At 37.3% G+C, this 24,689-nt stretch overlaps 1 protein-coding gene across 7 annotated transcripts in view; it reads right to left on the bottom strand.

Annotated features, from left to right (window-relative positions):
• The window catches only part of KLF12 (KLF transcription factor 12), a 417,106-nt gene that overhangs the window by 210,700 nt on the left and 181,717 nt on the right, over nucleotides 1–24,689 (bottom strand). For all 7 annotated transcript variants that reach the window (XM_084876486.1, XM_084876488.1, XM_084876489.1 and 4 more), the window contains one exon: nucleotides 16,649–16,738. In XM_084876486.1, coding sequence (XP_084732612.1) covers nucleotides 16,649–16,738 — 90 coding nt within the window. The remainder of the gene's footprint in view (nucleotides 1–16,648; nucleotides 16,739–24,689) is intronic.

Here is a 24,689-nt window from a genome sequence, read left to right as displayed (position 1 = left end):
TAACTAATAAAAGACACACAATAAATGGTTTGGTTTTAAGCTCATGTGGTTTCTCTGCTTGAATTACCTACGTAATTGTAGCTATGCAGAATTCACTGCAAATCTGTCGTAGAGTGTGATTTCAGTAAAATGGGGTCTCAAGAATCACAATCACACCATTTCAAGACTCTAACTGAGAATATGGCAGAACAGCACTCAAATAACTCTCCAGGTCCATAGAAATAATGGGCCTAAAGTAATGACATGAATTATTCTCAAAGCGTTACACGAATTGTAATGAAATCATATTAGATAAATGAAATGGCATAAAGAATTTTAAAGGGCATGAAAAATGAAAGTCAATGGTCTAACCACTTACCTTTAACACAGCTTTTATGTTAACAAATATCAATAATTCCAAATTTATCTAAATAAATGTTGGAACAGCTGCATAGGCTTGAAAATTCAGTCCCAAAGCAAGATTTGGGGAATAACACACTAAGAAGGTGAAGAGCCGAAACCGGTTTGGCTCAGTGGTAGAGCATCAGTCTGTGGACTGAAAGGTCCCAGGTTCGATTCTGGTCAAGGGCATGTACATTGGTTGCGGTCACATCCCCGGTAGGGGGTGTGCAAGAGGCAGCTGGTCAATGTTCTCTCTCATCGACGTTTCTAGCTCTCTATCTCTTTCCCCTCTTCCCCTCTGTAAAATATCAATAAAATATATTTTAAAAAAAGAAGATGATGAAGAAGGGAAACAGAGAAACCTGTCATATTACAACTAACAGAGTTCTATTGTCCAAACAAAAGGTTGAATGATAACCTCTTTTACTCTAAAAAAAATCTGCTCTCAGCCTTTTCAGCATTAAGCCCCATTCCCACCAATGTTTTTCCATATTATCTGCACCTACCCAAAAATGTTCTTTCATCTTCTTAATGCCTCCTGTCAAAACTAAGACACCAAGCCTCAGTTCTGTCCCCTTCACCATCATTAGGCCAACACCCCTGGGTACCAACACTAGCATACTGGTATACCACTTCAATTCATGATGATTTCAGGGAATCCTGTCTGTCCACAGCTCTGCTGAAAATTCTAACCTGTATATACATCAGCACTTGAAATATGCGGGCAATTAAAGTATTAGAATCCTTGGTTTATAATCTCACAACTGTAACTTTATAAGTGATTACATTATATTCCCAATTTTTCATATAAAAAGTGATCACAATACTTTGTTCCATTTTTTTTCACTGAACTCATGCAAATATCAAATGATAACATACACTGAAATCCTCTGAATTATGCAAGGGATATACAAAGATGCAAAGTAGTACTGCTGCCCATTGTTTTTCTTCAGACTACAAATTCTAAAGAAAGCCAGAAGTACATTTCTAACACCAGAAAATGCAAGGCTAGAATAGCCAAATCAGATTCACTCTAAGCCAGTGGTCATTAGTCAACAGAGCAAAATATCAACAGTACAATGATTGAAATTTCTTTTGAGAGCCAAATGTTTTAAAATTTAACTTCTTCTAATGCTACTTTTTCAAAATAGACTTGCCCAGGTCTTGGTATTTTGTGGAAGAGCCTCACTCAAGGGGCCAGAGAGCCACATGTGGCTCACGAGCTGTGGTTTGCCAACCACTGATTTAGGATATTTCTAGCATTTGTTCAATGGGAGCTTAGTATCACAGGAAACCATCACTTTTTTTTTTTTTAAGTTCAATCATAGCTGGTTCTGATACTGAAAAGCTGTGTGATCCTAGAGAATTTGCTTATCATTATTAATTACAACTGTTCTCATTGGTGAAGTAGAGATGATCACTACAGGATTACCAGGAGTGTTAGAGGAGATGGTATAAATGACCAGGCACATAGAAGTGTTCATAAATGGTACACTCCATGGCTATTCTCATTGGTAAATTTAATTTTAATATCAGGATCATCTTACAAATAAACTGCGAGGCTCCTATAAGTTAGGACATTTTCTATCTTGACCCCTAACAATCTGCACCATAAATTACTCTTTTGAGATAAAATTAACAAGTAAATGTGCTTGAAACCAAGCTGAGAGTTAATAAACATAATGCAATTTGAGGTAAAAAAAAAAGTGTTAAATTAGGTAGTGATTTTATATATAGATTCATAAAAGTGCAGAGAAGAGAAAGATCAATGAGAATATTTGGAGAATACTTTATAGATGAGTGATTTTTGTCCTGGAACTTGGAGGATAACCATGACATACACAAACAACAGGAAGAGAAAGAGTATTAGGTTGAAGCAACACCAATATGATCACTAATACATGTATATTCTCAGGGAATGGAATTACAATGTGGGAAGCTAACAAAGAGTCAATGTGATAAAAAAAAAAAAATGCCAGGCAATCACAGAGGCCACTACACATACAGACTAACAGTCGGCTGAGAAGTTTGGGTGAATGTAAGCTACATAAAGTAGGGTCACATCATGTAGGTACAACTTCACTTCATTTGAAAACAATGTACTCTTTCTAACAAAGGACATAGGTCTCTTACAATACTAAGGCATTTTGAAGCATAAAGATGATAATTATGCAATTCAAAAACTAGAAATATCAATTACTTAGTGACTTTTACGCCCAACTATTTCACAATTCATAGCATAAAAAAATGTATCATTTTTCCCATAAGAACAAGCAAGAGATATTAATTTAGGATACTGGCCATATTTTGTACCAAATATTATTTTGCTTCTAGTTTTCTCATACTTTTTATAAAGATCATTTTTCAAGAAAATGAAAATTTTCAATGGTGGCGATATAATTATCTTTATGATAATAAAAATGTGAAATAAAGTACTTTTTGCTTTGCTTCTAATTCTAATAACATAATATCAATATATACTATTTCTATGTGTAAAGATATATTGACAGCAGCATTTTAAAATTGATAATGGAATCATATAGACTATCATAATCTTAGAGCATCACTCATGTTAAATGCATTTTCAAGATATATGTAAATGGACATCATATTTAATAAAGAGGGAATATAATAATTGACCATCACACCCTCACAAATGGCAACACCCATAGCTGATAAAGAGGGAATATGCTAATTGATGCCACACCCTCACAAGATGGCGGTGCCCACAGCCACAAGATGTCAGCACTCAGTCCCCTCAGCCCCACCTCATCCAGCCTCGGTCCCCCAGTCTTCTCAGCCATGCCTCATCCAACCTCAGTCCCCCAGTCACCTCAGCCTCTTCTCATCCAGCTGGAGTCCCCGAGTCCCCTCAACCCCTCCTTACCCAGTCCCCACAGCATCCAGCCTCAGTCCCCCAGTTCCCTCAGCCCTTCAGGGGAGGGCAGTTGGGGACCATCATGCTAGCAGAGGAGAAGTTAGGCATCAATCAGGCTGGCAGGTAGAATGGTTAGGGGCAGTCAGGCAGGCAGGCAGGCAGGCAGTCCTGGATTGTGAGAGGAATGTCTGACTGCCCATTTAGGCCCAAACCCCCCAAGCAGATGTAGATTGGAGAGGGTGCAGGCTAGGCTGAGGGACAACTACCCTCTTTGCATGAATTTCATGCACTGGGCCTCCAGTGTTATTATAATTTACATACACATACTATATCTTGAAAAATGGAAAATTCAGATTAACAATAGCAATTAAAAGAGCAGGTGTTTTTTATTAATTACTTAATACACTGTACTATACCAAGCATTATGTATATAATTTATTCTAGCTGAATTCTATATCCTTTACTAGTACTATACCTGAACTTAAATATAGGAAAACATTACATAGCCTTTTCAGGAACATTTCTGTAGTTCAAAAACACTGCATAAAAATGTGAATATACCCCAAGTATAGTGATCCTGAGGATGAAGGCACAATCTGTGCTTATATGTATTTAGAGAATGTCAATATAGAAATCAGAAGCCATGGTGGCAAATAAAATTTGGTGGGAGGATGACAAGAGCAAATGGCAGCATAAAATTATGCAATGTGAGTGGAAAAAGGCAATTTTCTCTTTATTTATTTTATGATTTAGTAAAACAGTAGACATAAAGTGTTTTGCCATATTTTTCATATTTATTTACCATATCAAGAATGATGTTTATGAAAATAATTTTCCTTTACAAAAAAGTTGACTTAAAGAGACTGAAGAAATTTTCAGCAAGATTTGTAAGTTGTTTGTTTTTTTTTAAATTGATTTTTAGAGAGAGGGGAGAAAAAGGAGAAAGGGAGAAAGAGAAACATCAATTTGTCTTTCCACTTATTTATGCATTCATTGGATGTTTTTTAATTTTTTAAATTTTTATTGATTTCAGAAGAGAAGAGAGAGGGAGAGAGAGAAACATCAATGATGAGAGACAATCACTGATTGGCTGTCTCCTGCACACCCCACACTGGGTAGCAAACACATAACCCGGGCATATGCTTTCATGGGAAATCGAACTGTGACCCCCTGGTTCATAGGTTGGTGCTCAACCTCCGAGTCACACCAGGTTGGCCACTTTCTAGAAAGTGAATCTAATATGTGGTTGTCTTTATGTGCCCTGACTGACTAGGGATTGAACCCACAACCTTGGCATATGGAAACGATACTCTAACCAACTGAGCTACCTGGCCAGATTTGTAAGATTTATTGAGTAAATTTTGACTAGGGAAAATATATAGATAAAGAGGTCATACATATGGGCTTGAAAATAATACCCAAACTCTCCCTAAAATGTGCTAGTGGCCAGAACATTGATCAAGAAAGCACTTTGCTACTTTGTTTTAGTAAATAAAATAATATATTAGTAATCATTTTTAAATGGTCTGAATATCCATCTTTCTACCCTGTTTCCCTGAAAACAAGACAGTGTCTTATATTAATTTTTGCTCCCAAAGATGCGCTAGGTCTTATTTTCAGGGGATGTCTTATTTTTCCATGAAGAAGAATACGGTACACATTTATTGTTAAATGAAAATAAAGGAAATTTATTACCTGTATACGGTTCGATAGTACGGTAGTTGTCAACACAAACCAGACAAACTGTGAATCCTACAGTATCAAGAATTTACTCATTTATTCAATGACAATCATGTCATCATCTTCTGGAACATCATCATAACAATCCAATTCCTGAATTTCCTGGTGAATTTCTTGTGACTCCATTTCTTTCAGAATCAGTGGACCAAATCTCTCATGTTTAGCCTGGGGGGTGGGGGGGCTTCTTTTGGGGGATGCTTTATATTTCACTCAGAAGGAAACCTGTAAGTAGGTCTTATTTGTGGAGGATGTCTTATTTTCGGGGAAACGCGGTATGAAACAAACCTTGAAGAGATCTCCGGGACTTGTTCTACTACCTTGTTATAACTGACTAAGCCAAAGGAATTCGGAGATTTTAAACCCACAGTTGAATTAATTTTTTCAAGTTCAAAATTTAAAAAGATTACAGCTAAGGTTAAAAAAAAAACTTAGAAAAGTATACTCTTTACCTTACTTTTAAAGAATAAGATAGTATTATTTAGCAGCAGGAGCTTTAAGACTGAATGAACTCAATCTTCATCTTCATTACATTATCAAAAGAGATATAATTATTTATGACAAGAACATGGCAATGAAATTAAAATTTGGGACTTGGAAACAGAATTGATGATGGGTACTATGAGTCATCTAAACATCAGAGTTCATTTACAACTAATGAGAAGTGCATATTTCTTTACTTAGAAAATCCCCTGACAATATTTCCTTAAGATAAGAAAAAAGACTGACGAGTGGGTCAGAAACAGCTTCATTTTTTTTCATAGGCCATCGAAATTTAGCACGACATTAAATTGATCAAAATTGCCACGAGGCTGAATGTGCTTTGGTAACAAAGTATACATTTTTCTCAGTGATAGCTCAGACATAACTTGTAAAGCAATAATAAAAAAAGCACTCATTGTTGGCATCATTTTGTTGTTACATATTTATGAAATTCTGGGTTTTCAAAATACTATGACAGAGAAGATTTCTGGAAAGTGAATCTAATATCTGCTTGTCAACTCTGCTCAACTTGTTGACTTCTGAAATTGATAGACAAACAGTAAAATAAAGTTTTGTTGGTGTAACAATCAGAGAATATTATTATATATTTTTACCAATTTTAAAATAATAGGAAGCATTATTTTATATTAAACGAACATAACTTATGTGGTGAAATATTTTTTAATCCTATGCAAATAAGATAAAAGAGAGATTTTAAGAGTTCTTACTGCAAACTAATATGGGCAATGACCTCTGAACCTCTGCAGGTAAAGTGACTTTATTGGAGTATCTTCTATCTACTATCCAATAAAAGAGTAATATGCAAATTAACCATCACTCCGTTATACCCATAAAACATGCCCATCAGCCATGCCCACCATGCAATCAGGAGCACATATGCAAATTAACCCCAACCAAGATGGTTGCAGCCATGGAGCCAGCAGGAGGATGGCTTGGGTTCCCCTGGCAATAGAGGAAGCCAAGCTTTCCACACACCATGGAGGGCCCAGGCCTCCACTCAAGGGTACAAAGTCTCAATTATAGAAGTTAAATAAATCCCAACAAAATGTTAGGGGTGACCAGGCTGGCAGAGAAGGCAAGTTGGGAGTGACTCGTCCTGCAGGGAAGGGCAGTTGCGGGGGGGGGGGGGGGGGGGGGGCCCAGACCTGCAAGGGACAGCAGTTGTGGGGGACCTGGCCTGCAGGGGAGGGAAGTTAGGGGCAAACAAGCTGGCAGGAGAGCAGTTAGGCATCCATCATGCTGGCAGGGGAGTGGTTAGGGGGTGATCAGGCTGTAGAAAGAAGAGGTTAGGGGCAATCAGGAAGGCAGGTAGGTGAGCAGTTGGGAGCCAGTAGTGTTAGATTATGAGAGAAATGTCCAATTGCCTGTTTAGGCCCAATCCCATACTGTTTGTTATAAATCATCAGTTTCCTGATTTGTTTTTTTTAATTGTTATGATAAACACATATTCATAAAATTTACCCTCTTAATCATTTTACATGCATAGTTCAGTAGTGTTGACTATATTCACAATTTTTAGAACTTTTTCATCTTGCAAAACTGAAACTCTATATCCAGAGAACTTCCCATTTCCCCCTCCACCCAAACCCTAACAACTACCATTCTCTTTCCAGTTTCATGATTTTGACTACTCTTAATTCCATCTAATCACTTTTATCCTATCTGTATCGTTCTATTTAAAGGGAGTTTCTTATAGCATAGAGTTTGGTCTGACCATCCGTCTTTTAATTAAAGTGCTTAAACCATTTGCATTTCACATATTTATCAACATATTGTGTTTAAATGTGCCATCTTGCTATGTTTCTATTTCTCCTATCTTTTTTATGTACATTTTTCCTTCCTTCTTTTAGGTAATACTGAGTATTTTTTTTTTTTATTTTACATTTCATCTTTACCACTGATTTATTAACTATATCTTGTGTTATTTTGTGTGTGGTTGCTCTAGGATTTATAATATGCACCTTTAACTTAACACAGTCTATCTTCAATTAATACCATACCACTTCGCATATACAATAGTATCCTTCATTGATTCTCCTGTCTCTGCTTCTGTCGTTGCTCATTTCATTCAATATATGTTATAAATTCCATAATATACGTTATTATGTTTGCTTTGAGCATTTTTTTTTTTTAATGTTTTTATTTGTGCCAGATTATCGACCATTTTGAGTGCTCTTCATTTCCTGTGTAGATGCAAATTTTTATCTAGTGTCCTTTTTCTCCTACCTAAGGAAGTTCTGTCCTGAATTGTGCCTGATATCAAGTCTGATTTTTGTTCCTCAGCATGTCAGGTATATCACGCCCCTCTTCTCCCCAGGCTGCTTTTAAGTACTTGTTTCCAACAATTTCATTACTTCCTGTGGTTTCTTATACTTGGGGCTCATTAAACATCTTGGATTTGTGGGCTGATCATTTTTGTCACCTTTGTATAATGTCCATCTATGATTCATTCAAATATTTTTCAGACTCCTAACAATATTCCTGAGCATCCAACTGTACGTGTATTAGAAAACTGGAGATATAAGGCACTAAGGCTCTATTCATTTTTTTTCTCTGTGTCTAATCAATCTGATCAATTGGCCAACATTGTGACTTTTACATTTCTGAGGGCTAGATCTTGTAGTCTTCCTTTACAGTGCTGGATTTTGTTCTGGAACAATCAAATAACTTGCAGATCAGCTTGATCCTTTTAAGCTTGCTTTATAGGCCTACATGGCAAGGGCCAGACCAGACTATTATGGGACTCAGTCAGCCCCGTTACTAAGTTCTGACTTTTCTAAGCGCTCCACCAAATGCCCCATGTAAGATGAGGTTTCTCCTTCATGGTTTGTGTAAACTTTATGTGAGTTCTAAGAAATGTTCAGCTTATTGCATTCTTTATTCTTTCTTTGCTATCCTCCACACACAGAAAGATCATTGCAAACCCAAACCCTTAAGGGGACAGCTTAACAATTACCAGAGCCCTCTTTAAAAATGAGTAGCCCTGACCTCTCCAAATTCCAATCCCTGCTATGGCCCTCAGTGTGACTGCTGGGCTCCATTTCACTTCTCCCTCCCTGCAGTGCCTTCCAGCAATAGCCTGAGGCAATCACAGCTTTCACCTCCCTCTGTGCCCTGTTCCTAAGGATCACAGGCCATAACTGCCTGTTATGTGATATGTAAAAAAAAAAAAAAAAAAAAAAAAAAAAAAAAAAAAAAAAATATTCCATATATTTCATCTGGTATTCTAGTTGTATATGATGATTGGTCAATTCCCACAGCAGATAATCCCTCGTGATCAGAAGCAAAAGTCCTCCAGAGGTTAAATATGATACTTTTGTGAGGTAAACTGTGAGTCACTAAGCTAATATTAGCACAAGAAAATACATCTTGATAGAGAGAAAATGAGAAACTACATGCCTCATGGTACAGATTTGTTTTATTTTATTTTAAATCTACCGCAAAAGGTAGTAAATGAAGGAGAACGTGATCCTGCATAAGCTGAAATATTCTGGAAAGGTTAATTTTCCCCAAATCAAGATTCCCAAATTACTAGGCACATAAAATTTCTTTAAGAAGTGTTCCTTTTTACAAAGCATTGACCCTATAAAAATGCAAATACGTAACTCTTGGAAAGAGTAGCATTTTATATTCTCAATTAATGAGACTGCAGTTAGAACTGCTCATCTGTTGGCACCTTCAACCATTATAGCACTGAGGGTCAGGTGTCTGAATAGTGGGAGGAGGAGAATGAAGTTGAAGAAGAAAGTACATTACTAATGGGAAAGAAGGAGGACAGAATTATTGACTTCAGAGCTTTGCCCAGGGCAGGCCCCGAGGGAAAGGATTTATCTGCCTGTTATATTTCCCTTGGGTACTATCTGTAATTACTATCACAGCTCATTGATTTTCAATTCATTCTATTAATACATTTATTGGCCATTCTGACATTATTAAAATCAGTCCTACTCTGCTTCTGTTGTGGAGGCGATCTCTTCCCTAAAATATGGGTTTTGCAAGTACAAAATATTTTTTCTTTCTTTCTTTCTTTCTTTCTTTTTTTTTAAATGGTCTTCTCCTATTAGTGAGGACAGAGATTCTGCATATGTTGTTCTTTGAAGCCAGGTAGTGACAAGCAAACATTTCACCACAGATCAAAAGATCTCCAGCAGTGGGCCATCGGATACTATTAAAGGATAAGTAAATTCATACGTATAAGATAATTCTACCAATTTACTAGCTTTGTTGGCTCCTCCTCAGTAGGGGAGGTAATAATGAGGTTCTGCTAAAGGGTAATGCAAGTGGCATTTTTATAATGTCCTTTCTTCTTCTCTGATAAAATCGTTAACAAAACTCTCTCTTGCTAAGCTTTTACACACAGATGCATATTAAATCTTTGCTAAATTAAACATAAAGTCTTACCGAGGAACAGAGAAAGTTAGGTTTGTTATTGTGTTTTTTGTGGTTTTTTTTTTTTTTTTCCTCTGAAGCTTCTGAATTTTCATGTAAGTGCCTTAAATAAGCATTTTTAGCACATGTCTAGTTTCGGCAACAAAACCTATCTCTATTTTCTTTTATAAAGTCTAAAGATTGGGGTCTTTTCCAAAATATCACCTATCTCAAACTCCTCTCATTTTTACAGTGTGATACGGCTGTTACAATAAACAGCATCTGAATCAATTGCTATGTATTGAGCCCTCCCTATCTATGAACTCCTCACACGGGGATGATGAGGAATAAGGAGAAACAAAGTACAGTCTCTTAAGGAAGTTCCTTTAGAGTTGGCTTAAAGGTGCCAGTCAGTTCTCTGTAATATAGAAATGGCCTCATCACCTTGTTTGGAATGCCCTGCAGAATGGTTTGCAGAAGTTACTCTAAGCTGCCTCAGGGGAAAAGACCCTTATTCTCTTCAGTCCTCCCACTAAAGTTAGGGAGCTCAGAGGGACCTCTGGTCTTACTAGTGCTAGTATTTCCTGCTAGTAAGCCATGAAGAATACATGCCTGTCTGCTGCCACAGCCACCCTTCCCAGCTATGTGGCTGGGGCAGAGAAGATGGACTCTCCCTGAATGAACACAGTCTTTTACCATACAATCACTGACAGCTGGGAGTGATTTAAAGTCAGCAAAACAACCTATCTCTATCTCTATCTCTATCTCTATCTCTATCTCTATCTCTATCTCTATCTCTATCTCTATCTCTATCTCTATCTCTATCTCTATCTCTATCCCTCTCCCTTTCCTCCTTCCCCCTCACTCTCTCTGTCACACTACTGCCACCATTCTCTATCCACAGGCCCAAAGCCCAAGAATTACAGGGTCACAGGTATACCTGCCTCTGCAAGAGAAAAGAGACCAGGTAAAGCATGGGCTCCCACCTATGGCAGATTCCTCAGGCTGTAGAAAACAGTGGGGTGACTGAGGAAGGTTTCTTTCATGACTTCCCATGACAACTCTGCAACTATGATATTTTTAAAAGACACTTTTATGTAGAGAGCTCTTTTCTCCTTCTTTTAAACATGTTACCTAAAAAATTTCAAACATACACAAAATATTAGGCAGAACAGTTAAACAAGTCACCTTGTACCCATTTTCCAGCTTCGATAATGGTGAAATCATGACCAGTCTTGTTTCTGCCCCCATCCATTCTTCCCTCCATTTATTCTGCAGCAAGTCCCAGACATTTAACCATTTTGTCTGTAAATATATCAATAAGCACGCTTAAAGGGTATGAACTCAAAACCCCCTTTTTTTTTAAAAAAAAATTTGCGGTCAAATGCCATCATCACACCAAAATCTTAAGTCATGTTTATGTTCATTTAATAATTGATTTCTCCCTTCATTATTCTGTCTTTCACAAGATTAAATCTAATCAGACTGTAAAGCATATCTCCAGATATACTTAAATAAGAATTCAAATAAAAAATAAGAACTCCAACTTGAGATTTTCTTTAAATCTATTTTTAAATTATGAATTAACATAGATGCTAAAAACCTTTACTAAATGCCTTATGAAAACTGAACCAATGGAAACGGAAGCAACAGAGCCCTTTTTATTCCTGTTTTTCTTTGAAAGGAGAACATTTACTCAGCACCCGCCATATGTAGAGGCTCTTGGGAGGGTGGGTAGCTTGCAGGCGAGGAGAAATAAGCAGACAAAGCCCTACCGTGACCCACACCTACTGACCAGGCATCTGAGCTCAGGACTGTCTCACTTTATAGAGTCTATGCATTTCCATTTCCACACACAGGTAGTTTCATTGCCGCAGGATTATTAAACTCATAATTAGACATCCTTCCTCACACCCCTTGTCCTTCACTAGAATCAGAGAATGCCAGACTGAACCTGGGAAGGCCTAGTCTCCCTGAACACAGAAGGACCTAGAGCTGAAACCGGTTTGGCTCAGTGGATAGAGCATCAGCCTGTGGACTGAAGCGTTCCAGGTTCAATTCTGGTCAAGGGCATATACCTTAGTTGCAGGCACATCCCCAGTAGAGGGTGTGCAGGAGACGGCTGATAGATGTTTCTAACTCTCTACCCCTCTCCTTTCCTCTCTGTAAAAAATCAATAACAAATATATATATATATATATATATATATATATATATATATATATATATATATTTTATTTTTTTTATTTTTATTTTTTAAAGAAGGACCTAGAGGCCTGGTGATAGGACTTACTTCCCAAAGTCATTCAAGCCCGAACAGCAGGGCCAGAATAGAATCACGTTTAAAGTCTCAGGGCAGTGCCCTTTCTCTGCACACTGCCTTAGCTCTGTGTGTAATAGTCCCTGGACTCTTCTACCCGCTTTAGTCCTTTCTTAGTAACATGTCAGAACATCCAAGGGCTGACATCATTTGGGAAGTTCTTGTAACTGTAGGACACAAGCACCAAGGTCACAAAGTCATTCTGACACTACTTGCTGTGCCCCTGAAGTGCATCACAAAGTGCACGCCCTTCCCACGGACGGCTTAACAGAACATGCTGACTGTACTGCTGTAATACTTTTCCAACAAGCCTGAAGAAAACTGACGTTGCATTTCAGGAGACTGCAATAATGATTTCCTTAGATATTACACAACTAAGGGTGCAAGAATCAGAATGCCAAAGGGAAGGAAGGTACACAGAACTGGGCTCAATATGCCAGCATATCATCTATCCAGGCCCCATGGGTGCAAGATGAAGACCTATGCCACCAATAAGAATGTGTATTTCCAAATTTCCAGGTTTTTTTTTATGTTCACAACAAGCCTAACAGGTAATAGGAGCAGGTTCACAGCTAGTTTTGACTGCTTCCATAGTTTTCACCATGCCCATTGTAATGCCTGGAAAAGCTGAATAACACAAGTACTTACTGAGCACTAACCATGTGCCAGGAACTACAAGAAAAATATAATAAATAATTCTTGCGCTTTAAGCTCTTACAATTGGATTGAAGAAACATGAACACATACACAAGCAGAGTGGCTAACCTAGATCCATTTCACAGTCTTTTTATAAGCTCTAAAATCTGCTCACAAGGTCCCAGAGGGGTAGAAGGACACCTAGAGACCAGCTGACAGCAGGAGACCTATGGGACTGTGTATAGCATAAAGGAGAGAACAAACATGACTTCATGGTACATGGAAACATGAGGTCCATGTAAAGGAACAAATCTTTACAATGCTGCCTGTAGCCTGACAAGCAGACTAATTTTTCTTCCCCAAAAGACTGGAGTTCAAAACCCATGTCCTATAAACAGCGTCTCAAAACTAGGTTTTCCCGAATCGTTTCAGAATCCAGGCAATATACCAACTTCAGGCTTTCTCACCCATTTTTGTGACACATAGATACAGGTCTCTTTTGTTCATTGTGACTAGCATGTCTCATCTTTTGCCAAAGTCATCACCATAGATGTGATTAATCATTCCATTGTTTACATTTTCTTATGAAGAAGCAAATTGCAACCAGCCTTTACAGGAAATGAGGAAAGAGTCCTGTAAGACTGAAATTAAAAAAAATCTTCAGAATTCTAGCACTCTTTATCTAAAAATAGTTTGGAGAGTCTGAAATTAAATAGTATGTCATCCATCCCTTTATTGACAATGAAAAACTCTAGTAAAGTGACCAAAATGAACTTTTACTAAAAGTCTAGATTTTATCTCCAACTTACTAAAGAGTTGATTTAAAGTATTATAGATTACTAAGTATGAAATAAGTATGTCTTAATACCTTTCATTAAACACTGCTGGCTGTTTTTCTTGAAGCTTTCATGTAAAACAGAACAAAATATCTGTTACATATTTTTAAAAGTACACATACTTTAAGAAAAATAATAAAATCAAGTTTCTACTTCTCCCTAAAATATAGAATCTAAATTAGGATTAAAATAGAAATATCAGCTCCATTCACAAGGAGGGAATTTGATTTTAATAAACAAGCATTAACAAACTAAGAATCTACAACTTTTCTTTTCCCTATTTGAGGACAGAAAACTTGTTTATATAAATGTGGCAGGAGGTTCTTATTCACACCATAAAAACTCTTGGAATATCAGCTTTTTTTTCTTTGTGTACATAAATGTTTCATACAAACCTTTCTTTACCACTGAACATTAATGCTATAGGGAGAGTACTATTTAGAAATCATTAAAGATTGCCAGGACTGGTGACAGTAATACACTAGCTTTGACTAGTGGCCCAGGTAGTATTTTCTGTGATTTTTTTGCCTTCCACCAAAATGTGTGACCTGAATAAACTTACTGGTATTCAAGTTGAAGAATATAGGTATTATGAAATAAAATTAAAAAATAGCATTGTGGCCCTGGCTGGTGTGCTCAGTTGGTTGAGCCTTATCCCATGCATTGAAAGGTCACTGGTTCGATTCCCAGGCGACATGCCCATGTTGCAGCCGGGATCCCAAGTAGGGGGCATGTAGGAGGCAGCTAATCTATATTTCTCTCTCATTGGTGTTTCTAATTCTTTCCTACTCTCCCTTTCTCTCTCTTCTCTTGAAAAAAGAAGAAGAAGAAGAAGAAGAAGAAGAAGAAGAGGAGGAGGAGGAGGAGGAGGAGGAGGAGGAGGAGGAGGAGGAGGAGGAGGAGGAGGAGGAGGAGGAGGAGGAGGAGGAGGAGGAGGAGGAGGAGGAGGAGGAGGAGGAGGAGGAGGAGGAGGAGCCTTTCTCATGATAGAATAAAAGACTTGAAAGAGAATTGAAAAGGGAATAGCTTTGACTTTCCTCTTTAAAAAAAAACAAACCCCGAAACAAACAGAAAAACATTGTTAAATATACCACTTTTTCACTTTTTTATCAGCAGTAGCAAAAGGACTATCTTCTCTGAATAAGATGCCACGGTCAATATCACTTGTTAAACTTAAATATGGGTTTTTCAGAAACATATTCATTAAACTGAAGCTAATGCATTTAGATTAAAAAAAAAACCTAAAAATAGACAAACAAAAAACCCACCAAACTCCAAAATGTAAAACAAATCTTCGTGTGGTTAGATTAAACAAAAAAGGTAAGACTACTTAGTTTGGAGCCTATAGTTTAATTTGATGAGTCAGGAAAGAAAACCCAAGTAAAAACGTAGCTTGCTCTGAAGGTTGAACAAATAATATTAATAATGCCACATTCTCTTTACTGCCATGATGTTCTACTGCCTAAGTTGAACTATATGATCCATCACATAATGTCATGCACAGAATGGTGGAGTTGTATTTGGGGTAAACATAGTCCACATTTCATAGCTGTGACAGTCAACACCAACATAAAGTTAAAATGATGTCCTCTCCATGTACACATTCCCCTTCTGCAGTGGTGTGTTTCAGACACAGGCTTACACTGCAGAAGGGGGATGTGCAGCGATGTTACACACCCTGTCACATATAGCTCAGAAATGAGGAAGGGACTGGAGAAACCCTGTAAATGCGACCATCCCCATCCATACCTTCAGATGCCCTCATTAGAAACCCTGTTGGTACAAAAGTATTCTAACTTTTTGAATGTGATCCCAGATGAATTTATACATGCTGATTTTTGTAACAGTGAGATTTTATTCACTTTCAAATTCTATTTGGATTGTTTAAAAAATGCAAATGTTTAGCCCTAGCCAGTTTGGCTCAGTGGACAGAATGTCGAGCTATGGACTGAAGGGTCCCAGGTTCAATTCTGGCCAAAGGCACATGCCCAGTTGCGGGCTCTATCCCCAGTAGGGATTATGCAGGAGACAACCAATCAATGCTCCTCTCTCATCATTGTTGTTTCTATCTCTACCTTTTCCTTCCTCTCTGAAATCAATAAAGAAATATTTTTTTTTAAATGCAAATGTTTAGTTTTGATTTTTTGAATAAATGATACATTAATAAGATTAAGGATTTATGTAATTTATGTTCTTTTTCCAACCATCTGTACTGCCACAGTGGTGGTGGTTTCATAAGACAGGTGCGTAGTGTGCACTCAGATTCAAGAGAAATGCTGTTGGCTTAAATACAAAACGTGGTCAGTGGGCGCTGCAAGTGATCACACTGCCCTTATTGTAATTTTACTGGTGAAGATATAATTGTTAACAATTGTAAAGTCTCCAACATCCTTTTTAGGAAATCTAGCTGTGCTCTTAAACCTTTATATTTTTAGTAGCCATAAATTAATCTGTCCATTTGGCGATACACTGTTAAATAAGCTTTCTTTGGCTTTTGTGCTCTTTTCAAACTCAGTGACCTCAATTTTTTCCACTGTCCCCTCTGCTCCTGGCATGAAAAAGGATAAATACAAATGTCAAAAGGGAAATCCACCCAACAAACAGTAACATTCCCTTACCCCCATGCTGTAATTTCCTAACAAGAAAGAACCAAGCTATTTTTGACATTAAGGTTCTATCCCCTTTCTATTTTTTTAATACTTCCTCTTTGCTTTGGATTTTTATTAGCTTATCAAGACATTCACCAATTTAAATAAAGTCACACGGTTCTCATAAGGCCACTAAAACTTTGTAATTTCAGGAAATTATCTTTTCCAGGTTAGTAATATTTGAGGTTGCAAACAGGTGAGAATCAACCATAGTCTCAGGTGATTTTACTCAGGAGAATAAAGCTTCGGCACGAGAAATATCCTGCCAATCTCAGGATGCTCTGGAAATGACGGCCACTGTCACAGAGAGAAGGTGGTGATGTCAGAAACTTCTGCTTACCCCTTGTTCAGATTCCAAAAGCTCTGTTTTGACTCTGACTGCCGGCATCCCATCAAGCATTAACATTCTGTTTTCAAAGGTGTTGATATTCTGAGAATCAAAAAGAGAGAGAGGGAAATTCAGCTTTAACGCATTCAAAAGAGGACATCTGTTAAAGCCTGTCTTCATGGTATACACTTAGTACAGCTAACCCAATTTTTTAACAATGAAGCATAATTAAATGAGAATATCAGCACAGCCAATTATCTGCTCATTCTGAACTTTCCTTTGAAATAATGACCAAGAGGTTGAATTAATCAGTCTGATTCTCTGACCTCAGGGTTGGAGGTCAAACTATAATAAACCAGCATAAGGAAACCTTACATTAATTTATAGGGAGCTGGAGCAATTCATCACACTTTTGCAATAGAGGAAGGAAATAGAAGGCAAGTTTCCTTCTTTATTACTTCTGGAGGTTGTACTGTGTACAAAAAATCCATAAAAGAGAAAATAGATAAAGATAATTTATATATTCTCAAATTATTGCCTCAAGTTATTAAAAACAAAATAATATAGTTCTAGACATGTTGAAATTTGGTATTATAGCAATTCTTATCAAATGAACATTTTAACATATCAACAACTACAAACATCTTTAAAAGCAACTAAGATAATAAGTCTTGGATCAAGAGTGAATGTTTAATCTGAAGGCATAATTAAAGAATAATCTGGTTTTTGTTCCACTGTACGTTGGGCTCAATTAGCCATCTCCTGAAAGGAAAACCTTATTTCTATTGCATTCAGTGGAATTTCAAACTCTATTTATAAAAAGATTAAATCAAGGTTATTTTCTACTCATTTTCACTGCTCTTGGGGTTTTCTGAAGTCAATAACCTATGAAGGTAGTCAGAAAGCCTCATATCAGCATTTGCTAAAGGCCAAAATCAAGGTCATGTTGTAAAACATGTTTAGAAGGCCAACTTTATCCTTGTAGACTGACTAAACTAAAAATTTAAATGCCTAAATTTGAGTTTTTAGAATGATTCTTTTGCTCAATTGTAGACTGTAATCATATGACACTAAAATGGTCTTATTAAAAGAAAAAGACATCTGTTTATAAATATTTTACCTACGTGGTAGTAAAGGTTAATATTATTTCTAAATCTTAGATTTTAGACTTTCATATATCAATAGTAGTTGCTTTTATATCATGTAGTTAAATAAGAAGACCATCCACTTCAATAAACCAAAATATTAAATGTTTTTATTACTAAATAATACCAACAGAGTGCAGTATAGTGAAGCACTAATTATTTCTCCTATTTCTTGACTCCTCTTTTTGTTTAAGAAAAATACTCTAAGAAATAAAATGTATAGAGTCTCTTATCTTAAATATTGCTGAGGAAAATCAATAAGAAGGAAAAGCAAATTTATCCCAGAGTTAAGGAATGAACATTTTAAAAAATTCCATGGTACCTAGTCTATTAATTAATAAAAAGAAGAAAATAAAAGACTGCTATATTCTTTTCTTAGAAATGTATAGTATTATTAAAATAGGCAGTTTTTTTTTAATTTTTGCTTTTAACTGGACTGAATTTTTAGGGATTTTACATCCTAATAGATAGCTTACAGCAGAAGGAACTTTGGTGTCACAGGCTGTCCTCGGGTTACATTGGATTTGACATATGTCATTTTATAGTTATGTCACCATTTCCCATTTATTTATTAAAAAACAAAAAAGGTCCATCATTTTGACATATGTACATATGTGCTTTATGTTTTTTTACTAAAGGCCTGATGCATGAAAATTCATGCACTGGAAGGGGGTGCCCCTCAGTCCGGCTGCCCCCTCTCACAGTCCAGGAGCCCTCAGGGGCAGGAAGCAAACTGGCGATCATGGGAAGGCGACGGTCCCATCACACCTCTGCTGCTGCCACAGCTGGCAGCACAAGCCTCAGCTGGCCCTGGTAACCTGAGCCTCGGATGGCCCTAGGCAGCTGAGCAGCTGCCATCCAAGGTTTGCCTGTGCCTCGGGCCGGCCCTGGGTGGCTGGGCAGCCAACATCTGAGGCTAGCCTGTGCTCCAGCTGCCATTGACAGCTTGCCTGCACCTCAGGCTGACCCTGGGTGGCTGCGGGGCTCAAGGGACTGGGGGAGTCAGGAGGAAGGCAGGGCTGAGGGGACTGGGCACCACCATCTTGTGGCTGTGGGCGCCGCCATATTTGAGGGTGTGGCAGAAAATTAGCATACTCCCTCCTTATTGGCTGTGGATGCTGCCATCATTGTGAGGGTATGGTGGTCAATTAGCATATTCCCTCTTTATTAGATAGGATTATTTATTTCCCATAAGTAAAGGTCAGGCATTGTTATCTTTCTTTTAAATTTTATTTTATTGTTTCACTTCATTACTGCTGTGTATGTGCTTCACGTGAGCGATGTAGGTCCTCATGTAGGTGGGTTCTGACTTACAGCGAAAATCACATTATATTGTGCCATAGGAATGGATCTTTGACATAACCCGAGGACCTACAGTACTGGAAAGCTCAGTTAATTTGTTACAAGCTTAAAATCCATCCATGGCGACTGGTGAGTTGTTTGTACATTAAGCATGGACCTCACATTCTAATGTGTTACTTGCTTTGTGGTTGGAAGCAGCCGTCCTGGCTTGCCACCATCTAGAAACCAGCCCTTAACATCCCCCCTCACCCCCACCTTGCACAGCAGCCAGGAATCCAAGGTAACAAAGCAGCCCCTAAGCTGTTTGGTAGGTAAACACTGAAGGATGAGTTGACATTGCTTCCTATCCTGGAGGAGGTCTTGTCCAGAGGAAAAGGGAAGAAGATACTTTGCAAAGGAGGGGAAAAGACAAAGAGCATCCTAGAAAAGCAGGTTTAATGAACTGTTAGAATCTGATTAGAAGCTAATGTCCCTTTTAGTGCTTTGTACCAATTTACAGCTGATATACTTTAACCATTTTCCTCACTAGCTGTGATAAACTCATTAGTCTAAAAAATGCAAGCTAACCAGAGTCTTTGAGGTTAAGTCTGTTAAATCATGAAAACCTGACTAGGTTCATGATCCATTGAGCACATTTAAATATCACTGTATTTTCATGATGATTTTCTTTTTATTGTTGTTCTCGAATAATTCTACATGTATAAAGGCAGGGTATATATTTTAGTTTTATGTAAAAGTGAAAAAAATAAAACACATTTTCAAAACTGTTTAAGAAATTAAGTTTCCCCTAGAACCATTTCTCTTTCCATCATTGTTCAGATCATGCACAGCCACACCCACAATAAACACCATAAATAACAATGCTCACCCCTAAGGAACCAATTCTTAACTATTAAACTCTTTCAACTAGAGCATATTCAATCTGTATATATGCCTGAGTGTTAACATTGCAAATATATATGAAGAATATTAATCTGTACATTCATGACTCTAACCCTGTTTAGCATAAACATAAGCACTGAGCATCACAACATATTCTAGACCATCCAAAGAGGTATATAGTTTTAATATAGTGCATGGTAATTATGCAATATAGAGGATACAGTCCTTGGGAAAAAATATCAATATATTTATCTCTCTAAGCTAAAATCAAATACATACAATCTCAGTTAATTATAGACTTTAAATATGTAATAAACTCTAATAATTAAAAATTGTTGTCAAACATATCTTGCCTTGATGCACATTTGCTTTGGAATCAATAACTCAATTGATTCCCAAGAGGTGAATAAAATTACATAGTCATCAATTGTAGTAACATGATTCTCTTTCTATATTTATGTTGCAGCAAATACTTTGATATTACACAAGCCTATAAATTTATATATGTATGTACAAATTCATACACACACACACACACATATGTGTGTGTATACATCTAATTTATTTTGTATGAATAAATTTTATAAATTAAAGCAAAAACTATCATCAGATTTATGAGTTGGCTGTTGGCCAATACATGTGAACTGAATGAGAATAGCACCCTGGATATCCCTACTGGTAAATTACATTTGCCAGCACAACTGTCCAGCTGATACAGCTCTCCTAGTCAAAAGCTGTATAAATACAAAGGTCATTCATCTTACCAAATCAAAATACAATTATGAATGGAATATGCAAGAAGGAAAGAGATTGATGCTCAATGATCATATCTCATAAAAACACTGAATAGGAGTGACTTTCCAGGCTAACCACTACAATCTGCCCTCCTACTCCCATAATCAGGTCTTTTCCTATCACTCCTGCTGATTATGGGCCATCTAGTTTGTACAACTGGAGTAAGAAAGAGTCAGTCAATCAATATTTAATAGTCCTAATTTCAAACAAAGCTTTCCTTTATAAGCCAAAAATATCTATCTACTGGTGTTTTGATTTCTCAAGGTACAGGGCATGTTTACTTAAATATTTATCCATCTTAAATTTCCATATTTGGCTACAGTTGATGAGAAACATGAATGGGCTCCATCCATACCCGCATTGTGTGAAGCAGTTATATAAGGGACATATGAATAGCAATTCATGATTCATTGCACCAAGTTGATTTCATAGAAGATTGTTAAAGGATTATACAGCAAGTGTGCCAACTGTTTGAAATTGTCATTCTATAGAAAAAACTAAAGAATCAGAATACAAGGAAATTAGGTTTTTGCTGCGTTGCTGAAGGATGCTCAGGACCAAACCAGAGACGGGCAGACCTGCATTACCACCATTTGCCCACCAACCAGATCTGAAATATCATGGCTGGCATGTACACATAAGGAATTATCTGGCATTGAAATTGGGACTCAAAAGAACTCTTGGCACAGAAAGGAACTCACTACAGACTGATTGATTTGCCTCTCAGCATAACCATTATGGCTTGTTGCAGTTTAGGTTCTTATAAGGGTATTTCTTGGATCACATGATCTCACACATCTAGAGGAAATAATGAACAACATAAACAGACCCAGAGAAAGAGAACCAGCAATCAGACTCTCAAACCTTGGAGGGAAAGTAAGGGTGGATGGGGTAAGGGGAAGAGATCAACCAAAGGACTTGTGTGCATACATATGGGCCTAGCCAGTAGTCATGGACAACGGGGGTTGGGGGGAGGGGGCATATCTAGGGAGGGGTTTGGAATGGAAATGGGGGAATAAGGACAATTAAGTGAGATAAAATAAGAAATCAATAAAAAAAAAGAAACAAAAAAAAAGCAAACAAACAAACAAAAAACACTCCTTAGAGAAGTCAACCTCTCCCCTTTCTTTTTCTTTTTAAAAAAATATATTTTATTGATTTTTTTACAGTGAGGAAAGGAGAGGGACAGAGAGCTAGAAACATCCATGAGAGAAACATCAACCAGCTGCCTCCTGCACACCGCCTACCAGGGATGTGCCCACAACCAATGTACATGCCCTTGACCGGAATCGAACCTGGGACCTTTTAGTCCGCAGACAGATGCTCTATCCACTGAGCCGAACTGGTTTTGGCATCTTTCCTTTCTTGAGTCACCTCCATCATAACAATAGATTAAAATTACACTCAGCCAATGGTTTCAGCTATCTATTGCTATGCAACAAATCACATAGTAGCATAAAACAACAATCATTTTATTATTCTTGGCAATAAATAAAACACCTGCTATTTGCATATTTACTATGGACAATGCTCTGTGCTTATAGCAACCCAAGAGGTCAATGCTATATTGTCTGAAGATGAGTCAGCTGAGATACAGGAGATAAAACTGTCCAAGGTCACAAGATTACAAGATTAGTAAGTGTTATAACTCTGTTACAAACCGAATGAGTCTGAGCCCAAGTAAGCTCCTAACACCTGTCTCCTCTCTTCTTCCCTCCTCTCCCCCCCTCTCTGTCTCTCTCTTTATATATATATTTTGTTGTTGTTGTTTGTTTGTTTGCTTTTTTTGTTTCTTTTTTATTGATTTCTTATATTATCTCACTTAATTGTCCTTATTCCCCCATTCCCATCCCAAACCCCTCCCTAGATATTCCCTCCCCCCCAACCCCCGTTATCTCCGCCCTTAGAGAAAACTATATATATATATATATCTGTGTGTGTGTGTGTATATATATACACATACATATATATATATATATGTGTGTGTGTGTGTGTGTGTGTGTGTATATATATATATATATATATATATATATATATATATATAGTTTTCTCTAAGGGCGGAGATTATTTTAGTCATTGAATTAAATGTGCAACTTCTAGGCATTGGTGAGAATTGAGAATCAGCATTAGGCGAATAATAATGAAGGGTCAAAGAAGCCCCTAAATCCACAGCTATTTCACTCTGTAAATCAAGTGTTCAACATACTTCCTTGGCTTGATAAAATGATACAGTCCTGTCTTTAAATATCTCATAATTAATTGAGAAGGTCGTCCCATCCTGATTCAAGATCCAAGAAAATCTATGGTAGTCACATTTGCTGCCCAGTGTTTTGAAGGTATTCATATCCTTGGTGGCTCATTCAATATTTTCACAGTCGTTTCATGTACTTGGATGAAATAGGAACTTCATACTCAGGAGAGATACTGTTGAATAACACATTTAATTTATTATCACTAAGATTAGTGTAAAAGCGTATTTTCCTTGCTTACATATCCTCACACTGGTAAGTCAATTTGGAAGAGGCAAATGCCTCAAATGTTACAAAATGGGTATCTAAAATACAGGCTTTGCCATTCTAGACCAGCCTTCTTATCTTTCATTGCTTTGCAGCATGGGTGAGTGGATATCACATTGATGACCATATTTTACTGGCAGAACTAAGAGCCAACTATAGGTCCACTGGGACTCTCAACTTAAATCCCTTTCAGTGGTTTCAATGATCCATATATACATTATTATGAAATAACTGTCTTCAGTGTCAAAAACAAAACACTTCCATAAATATCTCACATTGAAACATGGAATTGTGACTCTCCTAAGACTAGTAAAACTGTGTGTGCAATGCAGTAACTTATATTTTCCTGATAGTAAATACCATTTTATTTCCTATGTTGGCAAAGTGCTAAATTACCACAACAATGTACAGTTTACATTAATACTTCAGAAATGTGATCTGAGCTTCTGAATAACACTTTCCACCCTCAAAATTAATACAAATTGCAATAGATTATTATTTTTGTCATATTCTAATGAGCTGCATGCACTTGGGGGTTATGAATTGGCCAAATCTCTCCTTAAAGATACAGTGAGGATCACTGCTATGCCAAAATCATCTCATTCTATCCACTCCAGGTTCATGCACCATAAAGCACAGTGTGAGGTAATAGGGCAAGCCAGAGACTGGAGAACAGAAAGCATGTTAAAAAACAAAAAAGGATTTGGTATGGCTGGACCAGAATAGTCATTAGACAAGAAACTAGAGATGAGATTAAACAGGTAACCTGAGGTTAAACAGCAAAGACTCTTATATGCTATAGTAACTTATTTATTCATTCAAAAATACTTCTTTAATGCCTGCTATGTGCCAGTTGTTAGGGGTGCAAGTGCAAGACAGAAAGGCTCCCGCCTCAAGAAAGCTTGAGGTAAACAGGAAGAAATGTGTTTAGGCATCACCCAACAGGCAGCAAGGGGGAGTCCTAAGGGCTTCTGAAGCAAAAGCATAATGTATTTAAGGTTTGTGTTTAGAGAGAGAGAGCACTAGCATTAATTCGGAAGATGACATAAACCCGTGGATTTGATGCAGAAGGGAGAGCAATCGGTTCATAGGCTACCACAATAAACCAGGAAGGGGTGGGTGGTAAGTGCTTAAACTAGGATAGTGGCAGTGAAAATGAAGAGAAGGAAATATATCTGAGGGATAGGTCATAAGAAGAGGAAGCCTGGTGGTTGAGACAGAAGAGAGAGGAATCTTAAGGATGGCATTGGTTTTTCCAGGCTTTACATGGAGGTCAAGGCAGGAAGCCCAGGAAGAAAAGACAACCATACCTCATAGTCCTCCAATATCCCACAAAGGACCTACCACACTCAGGAACACATGAACATTTGCATTTATGGTTTAATTTAAGTATATTTCTGCTTACATAGAGAG

The sequence above is a fragment of the Pipistrellus hanaki genome (assembly GCF_964339955.1).
Source record: "Pipistrellus hanaki genome assembly, chromosome: 3".
Taxonomy (NCBI): Eukaryota; Metazoa; Chordata; class Mammalia; order Chiroptera; family Vespertilionidae; genus Pipistrellus; species Pipistrellus hanaki.
Note: the sequence above shows the minus strand (reverse complement) of the source record. Positions and strands in the feature narration are given on the sequence as shown.